At 38.2% G+C, this 21,523-nt stretch overlaps 2 protein-coding genes across 2 annotated transcripts; one reads left to right on the forward strand and one right to left on the reverse strand.

Moving 5' to 3' along the window:
• Positions 1-3,100: 3,100 nt before the first annotated feature.
• LOC118227740 (lysM and putative peptidoglycan-binding domain-containing protein 2-like) lies at positions 3,101-8,353 on the forward strand. Its single transcript, XM_035418569.1, has 3 exons — positions 3,101-3,371; positions 4,437-4,792; positions 7,580-8,353. Exons 1-3 carry the CDS (start codon positions 3,129-3,131, stop codon positions 7,629-7,631), a joined length of 651 nt encoding a protein of 216 aa, XP_035274460.1. The 5' UTR covers positions 3,101-3,128; the 3' UTR covers positions 7,632-8,353.
• A 790-nt stretch (positions 8,354-9,143) lies between these two features.
• On the reverse strand, positions 9,144-21,040 carry scg3 (secretogranin III). The gene is made up of 12 exons (XM_035418568.1): positions 20,538-21,040; positions 19,945-19,997; positions 19,289-19,328; positions 18,954-19,181; positions 17,350-17,492; positions 16,916-17,074; positions 16,560-16,749; positions 16,266-16,382; positions 14,279-14,359; positions 14,007-14,117; positions 12,517-12,606; positions 9,144-10,285 (listed from the first exon to the last, which is right to left on the reverse strand). Exons 1-12 carry the CDS (start codon positions 20,632-20,634, stop codon positions 10,167-10,169), a joined length of 1,428 nt encoding a protein of 475 aa, XP_035274459.1. The 5' UTR covers positions 20,635-21,040; the 3' UTR covers positions 9,144-10,166.
• Positions 21,041-21,523: the final 483 nt, after the last annotated feature.

Here is a 21,523-nt window from a genome sequence, read left to right on the forward strand (position 1 = left end):
ACAGAGGCCAGTTGAACTGATTGACATGCTTCTGTTCCACAGTGAGCTTGGAAGGTCTTTCCAAAACTGGAAAGTGTGCAGTCCACGAGTTGCCTGTGTTGGCGACAGCCATTGATTTGGTGCACACTATAGCTGTATTTATGACATGCAGTAGTATTTACCAAACAACTAGCCTGGAGCTCATTACAGGTAACCCTGGAAATCATTTTAAAACCACACGAATGAATACAATAGAATAAAATCAATTGACCTGTGGATACAATATATGTCCAACAAAACTGCATGCGCTATTGCATATAATATTTAGGGCACAATATGTTTTGTAAATTACCTAATTAGTTACATATGAGGGGTTATTTGTAAAGAGCAGCTTACAAATCATTCATTCATACGAAGCATTTCCATTCTGTGTTCACAACTTAAATATCCACTACAGAACAATAGGACCGTCCATACAATAGCATCTACTGTAGGTCCCTGTTTGATGTCTTTCCAGTGAAATTAGCAGTGTGTGCTTCTGATAAGGGAGCGCAATCGTACTGTGGAGTAGTGGTTACTATGGAAAGCAAAGTGCTTCAGGCCCGTGATGACATATCTGCTCGAAACCAGCATGCTACATTTTATTTGCAAAAGCAAGCAATTTTCCAGGCAATTTGTTGAGTGAATGTCTAACAACTTGTTTGTACTGTTGTACCCTGTTCTCTGAGGGAAAACACACACTCTTAGTTTTAAATTCTGAATGAGTTTTTCCCAAGGTATAGCAGGAACAGCAATACACTTCACTGAAATTCTTTTAAATACAGCCAACATTTACTCATGTAAATTTTGACCTAATCTCTAATTTACAATATCAACATATAGTAATTGTTTTAGAGAAATAAAATGGGAAAACCTCCTTAGGGCTGTGAAATGCACAATACGATTTTCATGTTTTATCATGTGTACCATGTTAGCCTCAAACTTTTACCACCAATTCAGTTTAAATGTTAATGTTTCTTCTCTTCTCTAAACATATCTTTTGACACATGCCCTCAGATTTAAATAACAAATCTTGGAATACATACCGTACCAAATGTTTTAATGTGATGCATGATCTCCGTATAAAATAAATGAATACTGGCAATAGTTACATGAAGCACAACCAATAGCTCATTGTACTAAGTAATATAAATAGATTATTCATCTTTTAAGTGGCTAATTTACTGGTTAATTAACAGAACCTTTCAAAAGCAAACACCACAAACCCAGAGTATCCTTCATTTTCACTGGACTTTAGGGGGCAATGTCACATGTTGTATACACTCCTTGGGTACCCCTACAGCACAGTAATAACACCATGCAATCATTGCAATCTAGGAATATAACAACATTTCATGCCTTTATTCTGGTTCCCTGTAAAGAAACCCACTGTCAATGATGATTAAATGGTAATTCTGTGCATCAAAATAAGCCTTCAGCAGAACCCATAAATTATGAGGGTGTCTATTTCTTTTATCTGTCAAAACATATGCCTGCTTAGTATTTATTTTGAAAGGAAATCATTTATGTGGGCTAAATGAATCACTTTACCACTAACACCAATTAAAACAGCCCCTGTAGCAAATGTTTTGGTGGTTAATTCCAGGCTAGACTGTCAGAGTAATTCGGGGATCTTCCCGACTGTAAACTCCAAAGGTGGTTGTTGCAGGCTGAAAGGGAAAACACACTAAATTTCAGGCTCACAGCCAGGAGGAGAGGTGAAATTAAAGATTTCAGTCACTTTTTAAGTAAGAGATTCCCTATTGGCCAGGTTGTGTAAAAAACTGCATAAAAAAGATAAATACAAGAAATAAATGTGTTAAATAAATGTGTTGCAGTGAATAATACATATTTTAAATGTTTTATCACTACGGAAATGTTTGCGCTCTTCTGGTTTAGCTTATTTATTAAATGTTATACTGTGTAAACTGTTTCAGTCGAATAATCTAATAAGTCTACACATGTTGTAATATATATGTGGCCATAAATGAGCTGCATGCGAAGTGTTCCAGTGTATTCCATGATTACACTACCAAATCATTTCTCACTGAGATGTATTAGATATTTAAAAGGCAGAAGTCATAGTTTCCTCACTGGAATACCTGCCACCAGTGCTCCCTGGCTCAAAGCTTGCCAGTTCTAATTATGCTGGTGTTTTTACTCGTTATAACACTAATGTAGCAATAACAAAATTTTATTATTGAATTAGCTTTTATACATAATCTATAAATGAAATGGAACTATCAATTACTCTGTTGACACAACATGGCAAATTTGTTCGGGCAATGGATTCAAAGAGTGTACTGTACACAAATGGAATGGCTTGGGTGTATGTATTTTGGGAAAGTGATTTTTCACACATGGTGAAAGTTGGCTGTCTCTAGAATATCACACAGCAGCTAATGACTTTTCAAAATGGATGCCTGGAAAGGAAAACATCCTTCTGCTATTGATTGAAGCACACTTAGCAATTTACTGCAAAAACAATACTAGTTATTAGGCCTGTAGCAGCTGTCAGAAGAATAACAGTAGAGTTCTTCCACATTAAGAATATATACCTAAATTAATGTGTCTGCCATATTTTGGTTTAATGTTTTTATTTTTTTTTCTTCAAATTTTTAATTTTGTAAAAAGGATCTTTGAATGTTTTGGCCACTTATTTAAGACACAATGTGGCTTTTGATTCTTGTCAAAAAATTAGCCTAGCCTAAAGGTAAATATATTAGACCTATGAAAACTGCAATGTTCCCATATTATTTACGCAAACCAAAAGCAGGAAAGATATGCATGTTGTTGAACTATTCGAGTTCTGATTTTCGATAACGCTATAGGCGATAAGCAAATTGTTTATGCAGATGGGCTTCTGAAAAACAAAAGCACTGCTTGATTGATTAGAGGTACTATGTAAATATAAGACTATTTCTTCTGTTCACGTATCAAATTATAGGGTGAATACAGCAACATGCTCACCGGTCGAATTGCAATTACGAATTATGCGTATAGGTACAAAGGAATTCTTCAACAGTTTGAATTAAGACGCGCTGCTTTTGAGGGCGTCGACTCGGCTGGCGTATCATAAGAGAGTAACCTCATTATTTATTGAAAAGAAGATGGCGGAGTTTTCCCCAGTCTTGTCACTGCGGGATGGAGGCCGGTTCGGGCAACCAATCTTTCCCAGATCACGGTCCGGATCAGAGTCTGAAAGTGAACTGTCACAGAGCTTGGCCCGAACCAAGACTCGGTCATATGGAAGTACAGCCAGCGTTACAGCACCTTTGGGAGAAAAATATATCGTCCATCGGGTTGCGGACAGTGACACGCTGCAAGGGATAGCTCTCAAATACGGCGTTACGGTAAGGATAAGATCAACTGTGGAATGTTGGAATGACTGATGAGCAGCGGTGTACTTACGAAAACAATGCATGCGCAAATCAGAAGTAAATGCAAAGCTCTACAGTACCATATTGTGAAGTAAACATTCGAGGCATGCACATCATCTAGATGACCAGGCTGTGATAGCATGGATGTGGTGGGCTAGCCAGTCCGCTATCTACGCATTGTATCAAAATGGGGTTGCTAAATGATAAAATAAACCATCAACTTAGGAGTTAGCCTTAATGAAATCACGTAATTTAAAATTATGGTCAGTACAGTATGACATGACAAGGATGCACAAAAGTACGCTACACAAGATCAAGCGGTTCTAGAATGGGCTGCTTCCACCGGGATAGGTTTACAACCAGGAAGTACGTAGTTGAGCGCATTTTTTGCCCGGCTGTTGTGATTCGGGATCTTCCTCTGTGATGGGAACAAAAAACTACCTAGACTCGCTGATATGCGTTCAATTGCAACAAAAAATTATTACGACACCCTTCTCTGGTATGTGTTCTCTACACTGTTTCTTATATATATATATAAACTCCACTCAAACCAAATATAACAATAGACTAGCTGCAATAATACCAGTAATCACTGAAATGTAACTGGTGCAATAAAAGATACTTAAGTCCCCAAATGCTTCACTAGCCCACAGTGTAAAATATCTTCCCTGTTTTTAAAAGCATGCATGATATTGCTGTAATGTACACATTTACTGTTAGCTACAACTGTCATTTCAAATTTAAAAGTATAAGAGATTAGCATACTAAATATGGTTTATTAAATTTATTTATTAAATATTTATTTGCCTGACTCATTTAATTGAATACACTGTCTCGTAATTGAGAGTGTTTGCCAATGACATCATGTAGCCAAATCTTTATAAGCTGAATCTTTGTGAAAATGGTACTTTAAAAAAAAAGAAAAAAAAAAAGTTCACTGTTTGTTTGCCTGGTCAGATTTAGTAGTAGCTCTTTAGTCTTTTTCTCTACCATATTTCCCCTTCATTTTCTTTTTTTTTTCCATTTTGTCAAATGTAGATGGAACAAATAAAAAGGGCAAACAAGCTTTTTGGGAACGATTGTATATTTTTACGGAACAGTCTGAACATTCCAGTGCGCTCGGTGAAATCTGAGCTCTTCAACGGACTCACAACTTTAGAGTCTCCTGAGAGCGAGGCTGGGGATGGCTGTACAGTACCGGAAGGGTCCAGTATGATTCTGGACACAGAGGGAGATTCTTCATCCTCCACTTCACCCACCCTCAGTACCCAGGAGCTCGATAGCCGACCCTCCCAGCCAGAGGAGCTGTCAGCCAAGGACTACTTGCACAGACTGGACTTGCAGATTAAAATATCAAAACAAGCTGCTAGGAAACTGAAAGAGGAGGATGTCAGGTAAGGCATAATCAAGATGACAAATGCACATGTACATTGTAGTTTTTATAAAATGAAATGAAACTCTGCCCCTAATTATTTGCATGTTAAATACATTTTTTGTATGTGTTCTTTTGGGAAGGTCTTTTTTATCTAGTGGGAATTTTAGTGTAGCTGGTCTGAAACTCTCTCCAGTATGGAACTGTGAAAAACCCAGTCCATGACCCAGCTGGCATGTAGATGACCGTGGTTCTGCTGTTATGCAGTGGAAGGCTCCAGCGCACCACAAGGGCTGACTGAGTTGTGTTGTACAGTATGCCATTTAACACTCTGCAATAACGAAAAGCATCTGTCTTGTTGTCAGTGCACATCAGCTGTTTTTTTGTGCGGTAAAAACAGTCATGCGAAGTTGGCGTGTGACATACATGCTACGGCATTGCAGGTGATGAATGGGCCTGAATCCATGTCAGACTCTGCGTTTTTGACTGGCTCCCCTTTCCAGCAGTGAGACTGGATCCTTGTTGAGGTCAGAAATAAGTCAGTGTAAATACCAGGCCATTAATATTGAGACTGGAGAGATGGTGTTTTTGTAAGAGCAGTGCGTGCGTGCGTGCGTGCATACATGCGCATACTTAACCCCACGTTTCATTGGCCATCCTTTCACAGAACAAAGCTAAAAGAAGGCAAATGACACTTGATAACAGTTCTCTTTATTGGAAACCCTGTGTGTGCTGTGCAGCAAAAGTTTGCAGATCTATGACTGAACTGTGCATTTGAGAGGAAGAAGCTTTTTTCATTGCTGGAAGGTTGAAACGAAACATCTAGCCAGTGGTGTCTTTTCCCTGTTACTGGTTGCCGTGCACAGTAGGGGCTCTGTACAGGACTTTTTTTTAAACCAGTGCCCACTCCACCAACACACAGCATATCAGACCACTCCTGCACTCCACTCAAACCAATTTCCTGTACAACATTCCTCCTCAATTTAATTTTGCTGTCTGCTGCTTTGTATGCAGTAGATTTTTTGGGTCCTGCCCTCATTCAGAAATCCAATTGTAAACATAGTCGCATGCTTTTGCAATGTAAACATCAAAGAAATAGAACATCAAACAAGCAAATTGAATTTGGCTGTCAGCCTATACAATCATACAAACCCCTTTTGGCTTGTAAACAGATGACTGCTGTAACACCATAACAAATATCTGCTCATCTATTTTGTTTGGGACGTAATCATGTTGCCATATTTTTTGTACGTAAGCCTGCATTTCTATTGTAATTTCAGTCTCTATATAAAGGAGTAGCTATTTCAATAGTGGAACTCTATCTTGCAATCTTCTGATAGCCCAGCCTCAACTATAGTAGGGCGAAGGTGTCCCATTTCTGCAAATAATTCTAATCTATTTCAGAGATTAACCATTTGATGGAGCAATACATCTCTAATCACATCAAAAAGATGCTGTGGTGATGTTCATGTCCAAAGGAATTAACAAAGTTAATGAACAACATCAATTTTTTGGGTGAACTACGCCTTCAAGTACGGAGGTGAATATAGAAAATCCTAACCTAGGATGTTACAGTACATAGCGTGAATTGATTTTATCACCTGCAACATATTTAAGCAAAATGAAAAGCAGGTATCTATGTATTTAGAAATTCATACCTCATCAATGATTCTAATCATAAGAGGAAGAGGTGGCGCGCTCACAGCCTTTCAGTGTAAAATGGAACATATAGGCTATGTTGCAATTGAATCTTTTCTGTTTTCGGTATTTATTTTAAATGGATAGCCAGACTGCTATATTTGTTTCTATACCAGCCTGATCAGGTTCTGGTTAATGAATGATGAACTGAATGGAGCATGTGAATGTGTGGCTTGGCTGGTATCTGCTTATAGGCCATTCGGGAGATATCTCAGCTCTCAGTGTCCTGAGCATCAGGCTAATTATAAACCAGGGAAGAGAGCGGGGACCTCAGAAGATTTTTCTTTGCATGTTTCAATATAGGCATGAAAAACCATAGAAGAAATAGAATATGGTCTGTTTGAGTTTCAGGATTTACGGTGCTGTTGTAAAGCAAATCTGAGCGATAATGTAAATGTTTGTTTTGCTCGCTGTGCTAGCAGTAAAGTGTGCAGCACTTGGCCAGAGGCGGTCCTCTGCAAACACACATCAGCTTCTGGCCATGTGCCAGCTGCTCTGCCACGTGCGTTTCTGAGGTCCGGCTCCTCTGTCAGCTGCACACAACGGCAGGATGGATAGAACTGAGTAGGAGGAAAGTCAGATCACCAAATGCAGAGAAATCCTCATCCAGCAGGTCATTGTAGGAAGTCATGGGTAGTTAAGACTGCAAGAACCTTTGACAATGGGTCCAGGTCTTTCTGCCCAGCTAGACTACCTATCTAGCTCTGTGTCTAGCATGGTCTCAAACACCTTTAGGGTCTATGCTTGTGTTGCCGTACATGACCCGACATGTTCTGTATATCTTATGGACTATAGTCCAAAAAGGACAGGATCGGTCTTGGCTGGGGCTCGACCAGGCACTGCCCAGTAGGTAGGGTCTGGCTGAGCTCTGTAAACTAGTCACGGTGCAGCTAAACTTCTTTACAGGTTAATCTGCGACTAACCGGGGTTGTTTCTCACACCAGATCCTGTTTTTCATGTGTAGGATGTCAGATACTTCAATTTCCAATCCACAAAAATGATGTACATAAACTAAAATGTTAGACTTGGATATTTTACACATTATTACAAGAGAGTTGATTAAATTTTGTTTGTATTGTAATCTTTTAATTGTGTCTATGTGTGTTTCCAGGGATGTTGAAGATGATGCCTCAGTCACAAAGTCATCGTACCAGGAAATATGATAAAAGGAACTAGGAAGCAGACTTTTATTTCATTGAGGCATTTTTTGAGGAGTGACAGTTATGCTGTGTTTGACAACATCCATTTTTCATCCCTTTAAGATTATTTTTTAATGCTTTACCAGACCATGAAATGGGATTTTGTCTGTGCATTTCTACTGAGGTGTTTTGCCTTTTTACTATTGTTTTTTTTTTTTTTTTTTTACTATTGCTTATTTCATCAGTGTGTCATTTTAGTTTTTGGGAGAAAATGTTTGGAGCAATGGGTAATCATAGCTTTACACCCATATTGCCTGTTTCACATACTGTGGTACCAATGATGTCTGAATTCTTGTTATTTCTTTGGGAAATGCTGAACTCAGTGTCAGCAGGAGGATATGCAATAGAATGTCTGTGAACATGTAGGCCTATACTATTTAAACTCCTTACTGAAACGCTGTAGCAGTAATGCATATATAATTATATGTATCTATATTCCAATATTTTTTACTGAAAACAATTCATTTGGAAATGTTGCCATTTGGATTCTGAGATTGTGTTTTGTTTGCAGATAACGAGCTGTTTTAAGAAAGGGAGAAATATATTTGAAGTGTGAATGTGTTGTTTCGGGTGGGTGTGATGTGTATAGTTTGTGCTGAATACAATTTAAGCAGTGGCTTTGATTGTTTTATTGTGCTTTTCTGTTTGTCCATTTTGAGGGAAAATAAAAGTAACTATAAATCAAACTCCTCTGTATCTGATTTCAATGCTAATCCAAGTTTTGGATCAGTGTTATCCTCCGAAAGAGCAGTTGCGTCATTTCTGTTACTGCCTTTGGCCACATTCAGTATGGCCTTGCGCTGTCTACAGTCATCTTTTCATTTCAGTGTGCTCATTTACACACAACCTCATTTATGTGCAGAAAAAAAACAACTGCCCTCTCCCACCTCATCTCCACAGGGATGTGAGCCTGCACTGCCTCTAATTGGTGTCATTATGCCTTTAATTGACTGGATGGTCTGATGTCTGTACTCTACAGGCACCGCTGAGATTGGTCATTATGAACTCTGAAAAGTATTGCATTGACTCTGTCCATTTAGGAAAAGTGTCAATACGAGCCTATTCAGTAGTATTTTATGCTGGTATTTCATTTAACCGATATATTCACTTAGATTCTCATTGGTGATACGAAGTCATTTGTTGGGAATGAAAGCAGAAGCCTTCAAACATAATCTTGTCAACCACATTTTTTTTATTATGATGTAGATAATTATGCTATTATCTTTTTTTGAATATTTAATGGAAAGAAAAAAGTGTGTGACTATTGTGTTCCTTGTGTTTTGTAGATCTCTACACCGTGCTATAGCCTATATAATGGGCACAATTTTGGTTGTATTTCATATCGTTCAAGATCATGGTACGCTGATCTCCTAAAGGGTCTGTCTACTGGTTTGGAAGCATCAAGGTGTTTTTGTTTAGCAATTCTGTGCCAAATCTGGTTGTGCCAGTATAAAAGTACCTGAATGAAATCAGAGGTGGTGTTAAAGAAAGGAAATGCTTTTAATTGCTTTTACATTCTGAAAAAGTTGGCATTTACATTTAAAAATACTTCATTGGACTCCCAACATTCAGGTGCACAGTTTAAAATTTGTAACACATGCAGACAGAGTGAAAAGCAAAAGTAAGAAGCAGAAAGTAAGGAACAAGCCAGACGGCCCATTGTAATTCTGACATTCCCTGGATTTGTGAATCAAATGTAGGGATGGGCAATTTACTGTCTTAGCTGGCTAGACTCCTATGGTGTCACTATTTATAATCATTTATAAACTCATTTATACCCGATACCCTAGGCCAGGTGATTTCTAATCTGACCATTGCAGGTTATCAGAACATGGGTTATCAGCTGGGTGAAAAATAAAATAAAATAAATAAATACTGTAAATTTATAGACAATTGTAGACTGAGTGAGAAGGAAGTTGTCCATCCCTGGTTAAATGGAACTAAAACAGTAATGTTGACTGACAATGTTTTTTTGGTAGAATCAAAAGCTTTAAAACAGGTCTTGCACACAGAAAACAATTGATGTAATGATTCACAAAACAGGTTATCGTGACTACATTTCAATGTGGTTTTTAAGTAAAAGTCTATTGCGCAGTAAGAGATGCAAAAGCTAAAGCCTGTCATCTAATCAAGCAATTTACAATTCTTCTGGGTTCATCCTTTAGGTCATTGTGATGCAGTTGTTTACTTTTCCAGAGCTACACTGGAAAACCAATGGTCAGGATTTTCATTCCTTGTATATATGTAAGTAGCATAAAACTACAACATGTTTCTGGTCTTATCTAGTGTCACCTATTGCTGCCATTTACAGGCTATTGCTTTTTTAGAGGTGTCTTGCAGACTTGTATTGCAGACCTCTCTCTGAATTTTAGCCAACAGTGTGTCTTTGTTGGGGGCATTCATTGTGAATGTGAGACACGTTTTATTTATTTCGATCATTTAATTTTTTTCTCTACATACACAATTATATCTGGTTTGCTGCTTTTGGGTTAGCTGAGTCTACATGCTGCCGTAGATCCTCTTTATGATCTCGCCTTCATCTTTCTCCAGGATGCCCTTTTCAATGTAGGAGTCCACCTGCTGGTCCATGAAGTCCCTCAGTTTGGAAATGTCATAATCTGGGGGGATGAATCAAGAAAGGTCATTGTTAGTGTACTATAAGCATGTAATCGGTTTGCGCATGTTTACCTTGTAGTGAGGAACCAGAGTCAGTCAAACCATGAAACACTTTGTTCTCAACCTTGAGTTAGAATTTAATTGAGTGTAACCTTATATCCACATTCGCACAACGTCATAGATTTGAGGATTAACTGAATTTACTGAAATGGAGTAGGGACTTAGAAACAGCTTAAATTCAAGAAAGACTCAATGCTTTGTAATTTGAACAGAAAGTTCATTCAGTTCACCTTGTTTGTGCACAAAAAATTAATGTTACATATGATAAAATGTTATACAAATCTCTATGTTACCACATTCTCATAATTCTCATCTAGGACTTGCAGCATTATTCAGTTCAAACTACAGGTTAAAATGTATTTGTTAATCCATTAAGTCTTACTGATAAGAACTCCACCAATAGCTAACTGGATACCCACACCCCAGCCTCTTTCCATAGTAATGGAAGAAATGGGCAGATTAAATAAACACTCCGATTGGTCCCTTTCTCCCCATTGGAGCCAAGTTCCCTTTGTTATTAAATATCAAATTTGCTGCATATAGTGATTTTACTAAAAACAGTTCAATGAACCTAAAAGTAACACAACCATGTCACAGCCAATATTAATTTGTGTACAGAAAAATGCAAATAACAGCTAACCTTTTTGGTTTCATATTTGGTTTGCCTATGAAAGGCAACTACCATTTCTGGATTTCCTCCCAGTTGTCTGTTTTAATCAATAAGAGAATGAATGTCATCTTTTCTCAGGCACCCAGATCTCCATGATAACGTGCCTAAGGTCCCAAGAATGGATCGATGGGCAGCAAACTAGAGACCAGATTTTCAAAATGGAAGGGAGGCCTATGGTATGAGACACACACTTTTTTTCATGCAGAGAGCAGTCAATGAGTGGAATAGCCTGCCAGGTCATATAGTAGATGCAGGAACTCTGGGGATTTTCAAGACCAGGATTGATACAGTATTAGATACAGCCTAGTCTGTAGGCACTCAGAGCTCTAGGTACCATTTAGTCAGTAAAATGGCAAGCATTGTTGGTCTGAATGGCCTGTTCTTGTCATTATGTTATGTTATTCTTTGTTAAGATTTACCACCTTATCTTACAACTTTTCAGGCAGCGGAATATGTTACATGAACTGTAACAATATAATAAATTTGTGGAGTTTATTTTTCTTTTTTTTTCTTGGAACCTTACATCTTTTAAGAAAAGCACCCAACAAAACTGATGGTTGGTTACTGATTATAAAGAGTTACATGTATTTCTACTGAATTCAAATTGATAAATTTCATGAAAATATATTTCATCATGCCAACTGAATGACATCCCTTGACAACTCTTTCATTTGATAATTTATAGTTGCAGCTTACCTCTTATTAAATTAAAAGAGCACACCAATTTCACTTTATTACCACTAAATTAATTAAATGTAATGTTGTTGTAGATTCTGACTGAATGAGTCATTAATTACAGTGTGCTTTATTTATTTGAATAGCTTGAAATTAAATTAATTTCTGTTTTGCTTCATTGTCAGTCATAAGTAATCAAGGCTTTCCCACACAAGAGCAGGGACAAAGTTGGATGCAGAAATGCATAGGTAAGATTAGCACAAATTGCAGGTACAGTGTAATGAGTGAATGCGCTTTTGTTTCAAAAACAGCAGGAGGCTCGCATCTCAGTAATTAGGGCAAGCTCATCCCGTCACATAAATATTCATGAAGCTTTCTGGGTAAATGGACTTTGCTTATTTACATTGCAAATTTAAGGCTAACAAAGGGGTCTTTAATTTAGCTCTTCCTCACTGTGTGACTACGCATTGCTGTCTATGGCTCTATACTGGATATAGCTGAGTTGGAAAGCAAAGCATTTAATTCCCATCAGACTGGGACAGTAGGGCAGTTCAGAAGTGAGCAGCACCTATTCAATGCTGACTTTGTGAAGACGAGAATGAATGATACTAAGAGTTGAAAAGAAGTAGTCTAGCCAGCTGATGGAATGGATGGGGGCGGGGGGGGGGGGGGGGGGGGGGGGGGGGGAGGGGGGGGGGGGGGGGAGGGGGGGGCTGCTAAGATGTGATGGCTGTCGTACTGATCACATTGTTGATTTTGTCTGGACTGTTACGCATGTCATGCAGTGTTTGTGGTTATGGTCCATCCTCAAGGCTGTTGAATACTTACCCCCCTTGTTGCCATCCTTGTTATGGGTTTTGAGCCACTCAATATTCTTTCTGATTGCCTCCAAGTAGGTCTCGGACTTCCCAGTGTGGGCTATGAAAGTGAGAGAATAGGAGAAGATTTGTGCCTTTCAATTCTATGGTTTTACAGTAACAACATCCCGTTCTCTAATCCTTGTGTAGTCCCACAAAAGTGCTGTGGCTGCAACACAACAGAGGTGTCCAAAAAAAAAAAAAAGTAACAAAATTAGTTTCAGTCATATTCTTCTCTGGTGCAGTCAGCCTCGCTGTTCGACAGTTTAGTGGGAGGCCAACAGAATTTATATAACAGATTTTTTCGATCCTGGATGCTGAATGGCTGAGACCTTGTTCTACAGTGATTATAAATCTGATGCAGTAACAATTATTCAAACAGCCATTTTGTAAAGAGTATCGCTCTGTGCATGAACAGTTACTTACAAAATAAAATTACAAAGGAAACAATATTGTGTCATCTCACGTTTGAAAAACAAATGAGAGATGGGATGGAAAGCTGACAAAACACAGGACTACAGTAAGTTACTTGAACAAATGCAGGAAAACATGAGCAGCACTGCTTCGGAATGTGGCTTGTTTAGTTTCTCTGAAACATATTGATTTAAGTTTAGCATTTTGATACCATTTCAGTTTGGTAAACAGATCTTCAGGAATTTTAACAGTATTGAAGACTTCTCTCTGAATCTTAGCCAACAGTGTGCCTTGCCTGTGTTGGAAACACCCACTGGGAACTGTGAGATTGTGTATTTTATTTATGTAGAACATTTTCATTTTTTTCTGTTCTACCTACGCAATTTATTATTCAATATCTGGTTTGGTAAGGAAGGCAGCTCTCAAAGTAGTGTTTTTACTACTGATGTATTGAGAGTGTATGCTTTGTGTTTGGTTTTAGAGTACCTTGAAGGTTTTTGTTGAAAATGTTTTTACTGAAATATGTATGTACAACATGCACTTATGCATATATTACATGCCTTTACAGTCCCTATAGCTTAGTTACAAATCTTGAAATGACTGATTATAAATTGATGTTCTCTGCTAGTTGTGACCTTTATTTTATATGGAAATGCAACAGTGCACATATAGCTTGTTCTCTTCTGATAGAAATGCATGGATTATTTTCTTTAATGGAGGGCGCTAAGGTCAGTGATGGAGTAGTGGCCCTCATCATTGGCTTTCCTCTGAGTGTTATTGAAATGCCCTAGGCCTAGATTTGTGATGATGAGGCTGCAGATAGATTTAGTTTGCTGATTTCCTCCCTTTGGGATAGAATCCACACCGCAGAGGCGGTGTGTTAGAATGAGTTTCCTCCAGCTGTGTCAGAATTAGCAATCCTCTGTGCATTTGGGCTCTTCAAGTAAGATGACGACATACGAATGAGAATAATCTAGGCAAAGAGCCAATCTGCAGGTGAAAAGAAACAGCAAAGTGAAGCTGAATTTTCAGGGGAAACATACTGACCAGGCTCAACGACGGTCTGGTCATCCTTGGTGGAGTCCTTCTGCGATTCGTACTCCCTCTGCATCTTGGCTGCCTCCTCCTTTGTGTTGTCCTCCTCATCGGTCACCTTCTCTATAGTGGAAACACAGTGATGCTGTGGCTAACAACCTCTACTCTAGCCTGAGACACTTCCCGGACATTATACATTAACACAGTTTGCAACTCATGACCTCATCGTCAATTTACATTGGGTTTTTGGATTGTTGGGGTTGAGGTAGTAGCTCCATTCTTACCTGTGGGCGGCTTGCTGTCTGGCGTCAGTGTCTTTCCCAGTTTGTTCTTTGTCTGAAGGGCAATCATGGCATCCAGGTTTTCTGTAAGTACATTGTAAAATTCTGCCATTTTAGGAATTAGGTGCCTTGTACATATGCCATGGTCTGAAAGGGTTTGCTTTAGGCTTGACCACACTCTTAAGGAAATTGATAATATATGCTTTTCTTACTCTGATCAGCAAATATATGAAATAATTACAACAATGGCAAGACCCAGAATGACAATATATTAGATGATATATAGCCAGTCTGATTTATTTTCCAGAAAAAGGAGCAGGTAAGCAAATAGGCTCTTACGTGTTTTGCTTGAAAGTGATTTGTCTATGTCACATATCACAGATATCTAATTATGCTTCACTGCTGTTGTCTCCCAGTTTCTTGAAGGTGACCATTATCTCCATGAAGCAGATTAAGGCTAAGTGACAGGTGAGTCATCACAGTACAAACTGTCATTGTAAACAAAAGGGTGCAGGCAATCAGCTGTTACCAGGAAACAATGGATACCATTCATTCTTTCCACAGGCCCTGAATTTTATGTCGTCAGAGTTATTGTAGAAACCTGCATTTACCACATTTTGCCATTTTTTAATCTATGACCTTTATTTAATCTGTGCACCAAAACAAAAGCTTAGTGAATTTAAAAATCAATATGGAAAGTTTACTTTTGTAATTTATTTTAGTAATTAGCCCACATTTTGATCGGTTTGTAGGTAACTAAAAATAATCAGATGTATAAGTCGTGGGCTTTTCTGTGAAGCTGTGTCCATTATGCTTCACTGCTGAATGACAAACAATGGCATGCTTCCCTGTGGGTGGGGGATACATCCGGAAACATCTAATGGGTTTATTTTTTCTTTATAATGGCTGCATTCACTATTTGTCTGATTCTTAGATTGGCCTTAGCTCTCTAGAAATATGAAAAAGCAGCTATGACTACTGGCCCGCTTACAGGAGATGAAGGTTTCCTGGTATTTATGCTAAGTGAGAATACAATTTGTATTCTAAGCTAAGAGTTTTTCTCTCTTTTAAGTACTATACAGTGATAATTAATGCAGGCACTTGAAGGCCAGGTCAAGAATAGCCTAAATAGGCCATTATTGCAGAACGTATGGTGAATGATTCATTAATTACTTCCTAACTGAAATTCATTGTAGTGTCTGTTGCCTTTTGACAGTAAATAACTACAAGTAAAAGTGCTGCAATCAAAAATATTTCCTATGCGAAAGGAGAAAAAGAAAGGAAGGGCAATGCACTTACATGAAATAGCATAATTATTATGGCTGAGTGATAAAAAAAAACATTCCTTTAACATAAATTTAGCTTGAACTATTAAACTCATATGTGCCCTGCTTATTACATGTATTAATTTCTAAATATTTCTGTATAATTATAAGACAGCAAATCTGACCTCAGAAATAATATTTCTGCAGATTTATATAAATTGAATGAAAGGCTATCCCACCCACTCATTGAGTCGTTTAATCCCAAAATGCCAAAGGTCACAGATGTCATTTCTGAAATGTCACCTAAAGGTCACCTGGAGCAAAGCGGCATTCCCTGAGCTCAAGAGCTGTTTTCACCAAAGAACTGTAAACATCAGTTCTACTTTCACAGTTTTCAATCACTTGGCTAGCATGCCTATGAGAGAGCAGGTGGCTTCATCAGATCTTTCACAGTGAAAGTTGGCTGCACTCTGATTCTGCTTATTCTGTACAACATACTGCATACTTCTGTGTGAGATGTGATGTATCTGATGTTCACAGAATAATTCAGTTTGGGTGCCTATAGCTCTACAGCTAGTACAGATACATTTGAAATTGAAATTTGAAATCCCTGAATGCCAGCATAACTTTTCTAATTTCATTTAACTTAACCATCAGTCTAAGATACAGTATGATGCATGATTTGGCTCTCAGTGCTTGCAATAAGAAGTGAGGTGTGGGCTTACCCAGGTAGGACACTCCTTCCTCTGGTGTGATGGTGCCATATTTGACCATCATCTTCACAAAGTCGATAAGGGTCTTCATGATAGTGATTAGAGTTTCTCTTTCTTCAGCATCTTGCTCTGCTCAACACACAGTTATTTGACATATTGACACATTATGTAAATACACATCCTGAATGGCATAATGAAATATAAACAACAGTATCTATGGTGTGTAGTGTGTAGTCTGTTGTGTGTGTGTGTGTGTATGTGTGTGTGTACCATACTGATGAGCGTAGTGATTGGTATACCCCTCACCTGAATCAAGGCTCTTGAGGAGGTTGTAGAAGTTGGGGAAGTACTCCAGGTCCTCCATATCCTCATCGGGTCTCAGGTCATTTCTATGGTCCACCTCATTAGGGGTATCCCATGCATTGTTCACAGTGTCATCATTATCCTCATCAACCTCCTCTTCCTCATACCTCTTCCTTGGCTTTTCTGACACTTCCTGAAGTCATAAAGGGGCAAAAGACCAGGAATGTAGGTGTCATCTCCACCTAATCATATCAACCCTTGGTGGATACATCACAGCATAAGGGCACTACCACAAAATTCTGTATCTTGATTTATTACAAGCAAGGAAATGACACAGAATACAGACAGACATACTGTACCAAGTTCATGTCTGGGTTCTGCTCGACGTCATCGGCTCTGGAGATGGGGTAGTCCATGCTGAGGTCCTCGATCTCGTTATTCCTGGCATTCTTGCTAATTAAGTCCTGCAGGGCTTCAGCTACCTCATACTCAAGAGTGTCAGCCTGGCTATCTGTAATCTGAGGAGGAAAGAGGAGAGAGCGTATTTGTGGCAGATGACAAGTCATTCCAGCAATATGTTTGTGTTGCATATTAAGTTCTACCACTGAATTCCTGCGTGGTTTACTATTGTACTTCATGATTTTTCTTTTTTACACTAAACGCCCAAAACATTGTTTAGACATTTCATTATTCAAGACGATTTGTAATATTTCCACTCTGGGATTGTTCTATTATTTTACATCCTGTTATTTAAGCTATTCAAGCCTTTGACATAAAAGTCCTCCATTCATACCAGCCCGAGCTTAAGCAGTTTTGACACAATCCTGTCAAACACCCGTCTGTCATCCTCTTCGTATATTTTGGTGGCGATCTTCTGGACAATGTCCTCTGCTGTCAGAGGAGTACCATCCAGCTGGTGGAAACTATCTGGTTCATCTGAAACACACACATACACACATTTTCAAATGAGAGGCTCTACCAGTCAGCCTTAATAGCTAGAACCTCACTTTCAAAGTCATGTATCTGTTTCCATTTTCGATTGCTGTTTGCTCTAGAAACAGCTTCTCTAAGTGGTGTGAAAATGTAGATTTTTTACTGAAATGTATACAATGCTTTTTAAACTGAATTCCTAATGGGATAAGTGCTTGCCCTGTACAGGTGTTTGAAGGCAAATGTAGCTTGCTGCTTTAGATGTGATCCAATCTACAGAGATCTTTGGACTGAGCTAGCGGAGATAAGACACTGATAATCAGTGGAGACTTAGCTAGCCTAGAACAACTTAACAGCAGAAGGTCAGTGCTCTTTGAATTATGGGGGAAAAAAGATCCAGCAGGATAGTCACAATAGCTCGAGAAAAAAAATCAGAAATCAGCTTGCAGTGCTTATTACGATATAACAGCAGTGACTTCGTCCATGAAAACATATAAACTCTAAATACTGGAAATATTTACTGTCCAGTATATTTTAGGCTTGCCTGAACCAATCAAAACATTTTGTGCTGGATTCCACTGTAACACTGTAGTTTTTAATGTGACACTGTTGCAAATTGTGAGATATCAAAAGTGTGATGTTTAAAAACTGTGATTAAACTATGATTAAAATGAATTAAACAGCTTTTGGCTATATCATACTCTTCCTTAATAAGAAATAAGAAAACAATAGAAGAAAAATGAGAAAATTTACTAAATGTCTGTTAAACAATTACTTGTGCTTGGGAATAGTTTTAATGCAATCACAATCTCCACCATCCACCCCAATCTTCCCAATCTTCCCAGTCATTGTGATCCACAACACCCCCCTCCCCAATCTTTTCATCTCAATCTTCCCATCTCAACCTACTCATCTCAATCTTCCAATCTGCCAGTTACCTCATTTTTCGATCCGTCCCCATCTATATTACAGCTGTTGGTCACTTACAGTAAAATGTTGTGAAACGTGTGAACCCTGCCAGAACTTACAAATCTCAGTAATAAGTCAAACTGGTTCACACATTCTGCACTGTAAACATGTATGCCCCAAAAATATTACAGAGATTTAATCTTGGATTGAAATGTGCTCTCAGTCTTTATCAACCAGAGGAAAACAGACTCGAAGCAGAGCAGGAAATAAAGCCAAATTTTTCAAGTGACAGACGGTGGGCAGATAATCCCCTCTCCTCTCTGCAAACAAAATGACTTCCTGCTGACCTGTCAGCAGAGGGATATCCGCTTCTGTATGAAAGATCAAACAGGCAACCTGACTCAGAATCAACAGGTTTTGCAAGCACCACATTGGCTGATGAACTGCCAGGTGTTATTGTTCTTGATGATACACCAAAATAAGTGACTACACATTAAATCACAGCAATTGTGACAACACAATTATTGAGTGATTTTCCTTTTTTTAAATTTCAGTTACCTTGGTACCTGTAGTCCATGCCATTCTTTGTGGAGTCATAGTCCTCTGCCAGCCGTCTGTTCTTGGTTGAATCGGCGTCGTCAGGGAAATACTGAACATCAAGTGCTTCTGCATTGGGCGTCTCATTGTCTGAGTCCTTTGATCTCTCTGCTAAGGACTTGAGCATGCTGAAATCGTCATTGTCCCGGTCTATTTCTGCCTCTGTTGGTTTATTTTCTTGCTTTTCTTCTGTAAAAATAATACACAATTAAAAAAAAAAAAATGCCACTGTATGTATGTTTTCTTTGAGACCTTGGAGACATAAAATGTACATGAATACAAGCGATTAAACTTACTTGTGGATCCAGCTTTGTTGATTCTGTCTGCTACTGCAATCTGTTGTAATGATAACAAAAGTTGCACACATTACACTTGATGACAGCTAAGCATATTTTTACTATTCAGATAAATCATACTGGAAGACTTGCGTAGCAATAGGTGTTAGTATTTTATGTATCATGTGCATCTTCAATCTCTTCGATAAATTTTAATTACAATAATGTATTCATAAAAAAATGATTTGATCCAAATAAACGGGGATGCATCACTAATGCAGAAGCCACTGGCATGACTACACTCCATTTCTAGTTTTTGGAACATGGCCAGAATTTAGAAGCAAATGTGATAATCCAGAAAAGACCATGCAACCTGAGCTGAAGCTTTTATTTTCAACCTCTGTTCTGGAAATGAGCAGCAATTAATTATTCATAGAATCTAAGAACACATGTATGCTTGGATTTACTTTACATGGATTGACAGAGTTTACATATTTTGTAGCCCCTGTTTCATTAATTACCTACAACAGGTAACGCTGTTATTTAGTTAACATATGGGTTGTGTTTAATATCCATCCATCATAAACAAGCATCAGTCTTCACATTTTCTCCTTATTTACCCCTGGAAAGGCACAATGTTATTATAAATTCAAATGATCTATGTATAAATAGATTACCTGCTCTTGCAGTGGTCTTTCCTCGCTCAGTTGTCTATTGTAGATTGTTTCATCTAGACAAAAAATCACTTTGTGTCGTTTAATGTATCACCATAACATAACAAGTTTAGCATACGTCATTACAGTCCTTCTGTAAAAAGAAACAGTCTTGTTCAAAAGCTCTATCTATAGTTGGGCTATAGCAAATTACAACCTAAACGGAATAATTGAATGCAGTTGGACACGAACACACATTTATTGATGCACTGTCACTTTGTAAACTCTGGGAACAACAGTTGTGTAATCGGATTCACAATAAAAAGATTAAACTGGCATGGGAATAGAACACAGCTGAGACACACACTGGAAGTTTATGTTTATACATTATTGTTGGTTATCACTATACTGTACTTCATTCCCACTCTAAATTCTGCGGGACGTTTCCTCAACTATTGTCATTTTAAGAAGGACTAGGAAGCCGAATGTAGGTCTATTTCGAGAATATCATTTCAGTTTTATTATTCAGTTAAAACAGTAGCTGCTGGAGTTTTATTATTAGGACTGCCTATGTGTAGATATAAGGAATTGGCTACATCAAGGAATATGTCACTTACCGTCGGTCACGGAAGGTTTGGGGAAAGCAATACTGTGGTTTATAGTTAGAGCGAAAATCTGGATGAAGAAGAAAATTCCCAAGCACTTTGACGCCATCCTTAAATAAACTGTAGTTTCTGTTTTTTCTTATTCCCAGGAGATAAACTCCTGTTTTTTTTCTTCAAGATAAATTGAAACTACGCTGTTTAAGAGCGACGTATATATTTTTTGTGGACAGCTCCGTTTTGATAGCTTGTGTTTGGTCTGCTACTCTAACGTCGTCCTGTTCGAGGCAGCGCCTGTTACTCTAGTGGCGCTAAAGGAGGTTTAAAATGTACTGTGCTGGAACTGTTAAGTCGCTGCGGTGCTGAAATCAGGTCGCTTTCTATAATTAAAACGCCATAAGCTGGTAGGCTCGCAGGTTCAAGCCTCATGTGAGCTTCTACCTGCCCTATGCTATCCAAGTGAAGACTCGACTCTGAGACAACCCAGTGGAGATGGACGAACCAGAAAATCCGCCCATGTGCGTCAGCTCCCTCTCAACCTGCGTCAGTCTTTCTGTTTAAATGCATTTTCTATTGGTAGGACAGGAACCGCTGTTTGGACATCGATTAATTGAATAACCTCTTGACTAATGTTTTTAATTAGACAAGCAGAAGCTATTTTGTTTGTCATGTATGAGTTTGTATTTTGCATTTAGTTTTAATCCATGCACATATTTTTACATTTTGCTAAACAATTTTACATGGACCCTGTTATCATGCCAACGCTGATTTTCCAATTTCTTTTGAATATTTATAGTAAAAGCTTTTTTTTATAGCTTTCATTTAAAAAAATTAAGTTATAGAACATTTGAACCGAAGCCCGCTTTCTTTAGCACTATGGCATGAGTTTATACAATATAAAGAACTAACTCAAGTTGAAGCTTTAAAATATTAAATGTAATCTAAATTAAAGTATCATATAAGTCTAGTGGAAGAGAAAGAAGGAATCTGACAATATCAAT

This window comes from Anguilla anguilla, chromosome 5, assembly GCF_013347855.1.
Source record: "Anguilla anguilla isolate fAngAng1 chromosome 5, fAngAng1.pri, whole genome shotgun sequence".
In the NCBI taxonomy this organism is placed as follows: Eukaryota; Metazoa; Chordata; class Actinopteri; order Anguilliformes; family Anguillidae; genus Anguilla; species Anguilla anguilla.

Coding starts and splice junctions, on each gene's coding strand:
- LOC118227740 (XM_035418569.1), top strand. CDS start 3,129: ATGGCGGAGTTTTCCCCAGTCTTGTCACTGCGGGATGGAGGCCGGTTC. Junction 3,372..4,436: donor CTCTCAAATACGGCGTTACG/GTAAGGATAAGA, acceptor TGTCAAATGTAG/ATGGAACAAATAAAAAGGGC. Junction 4,793..7,579: donor CTGAAAGAGGAGGATGTCAG/GTAAGGCATAAT, acceptor GTGTGTTTCCAG/GGATGTTGAAGATGATGCCT.
- scg3 (XM_035418568.1), bottom strand. CDS start 20,634: ATGGCGTCAAAGTGCTTGGGAATTTTCTTCTTCATCCAGATTTTCGCT. Junction 16,750..16,915: donor AGAACCCAGACATGAACTTG/GTACAGTATGTC, acceptor TTATGACTTCAG/GAAGTGTCAGAAAAGCCAAG. Junction 10,286..12,516: donor CAAGGATGGCAACAAGGGGG/GTAAGTATTCAA, acceptor TCATCCCCCCAG/ATTATGACATTTCCAAACTG.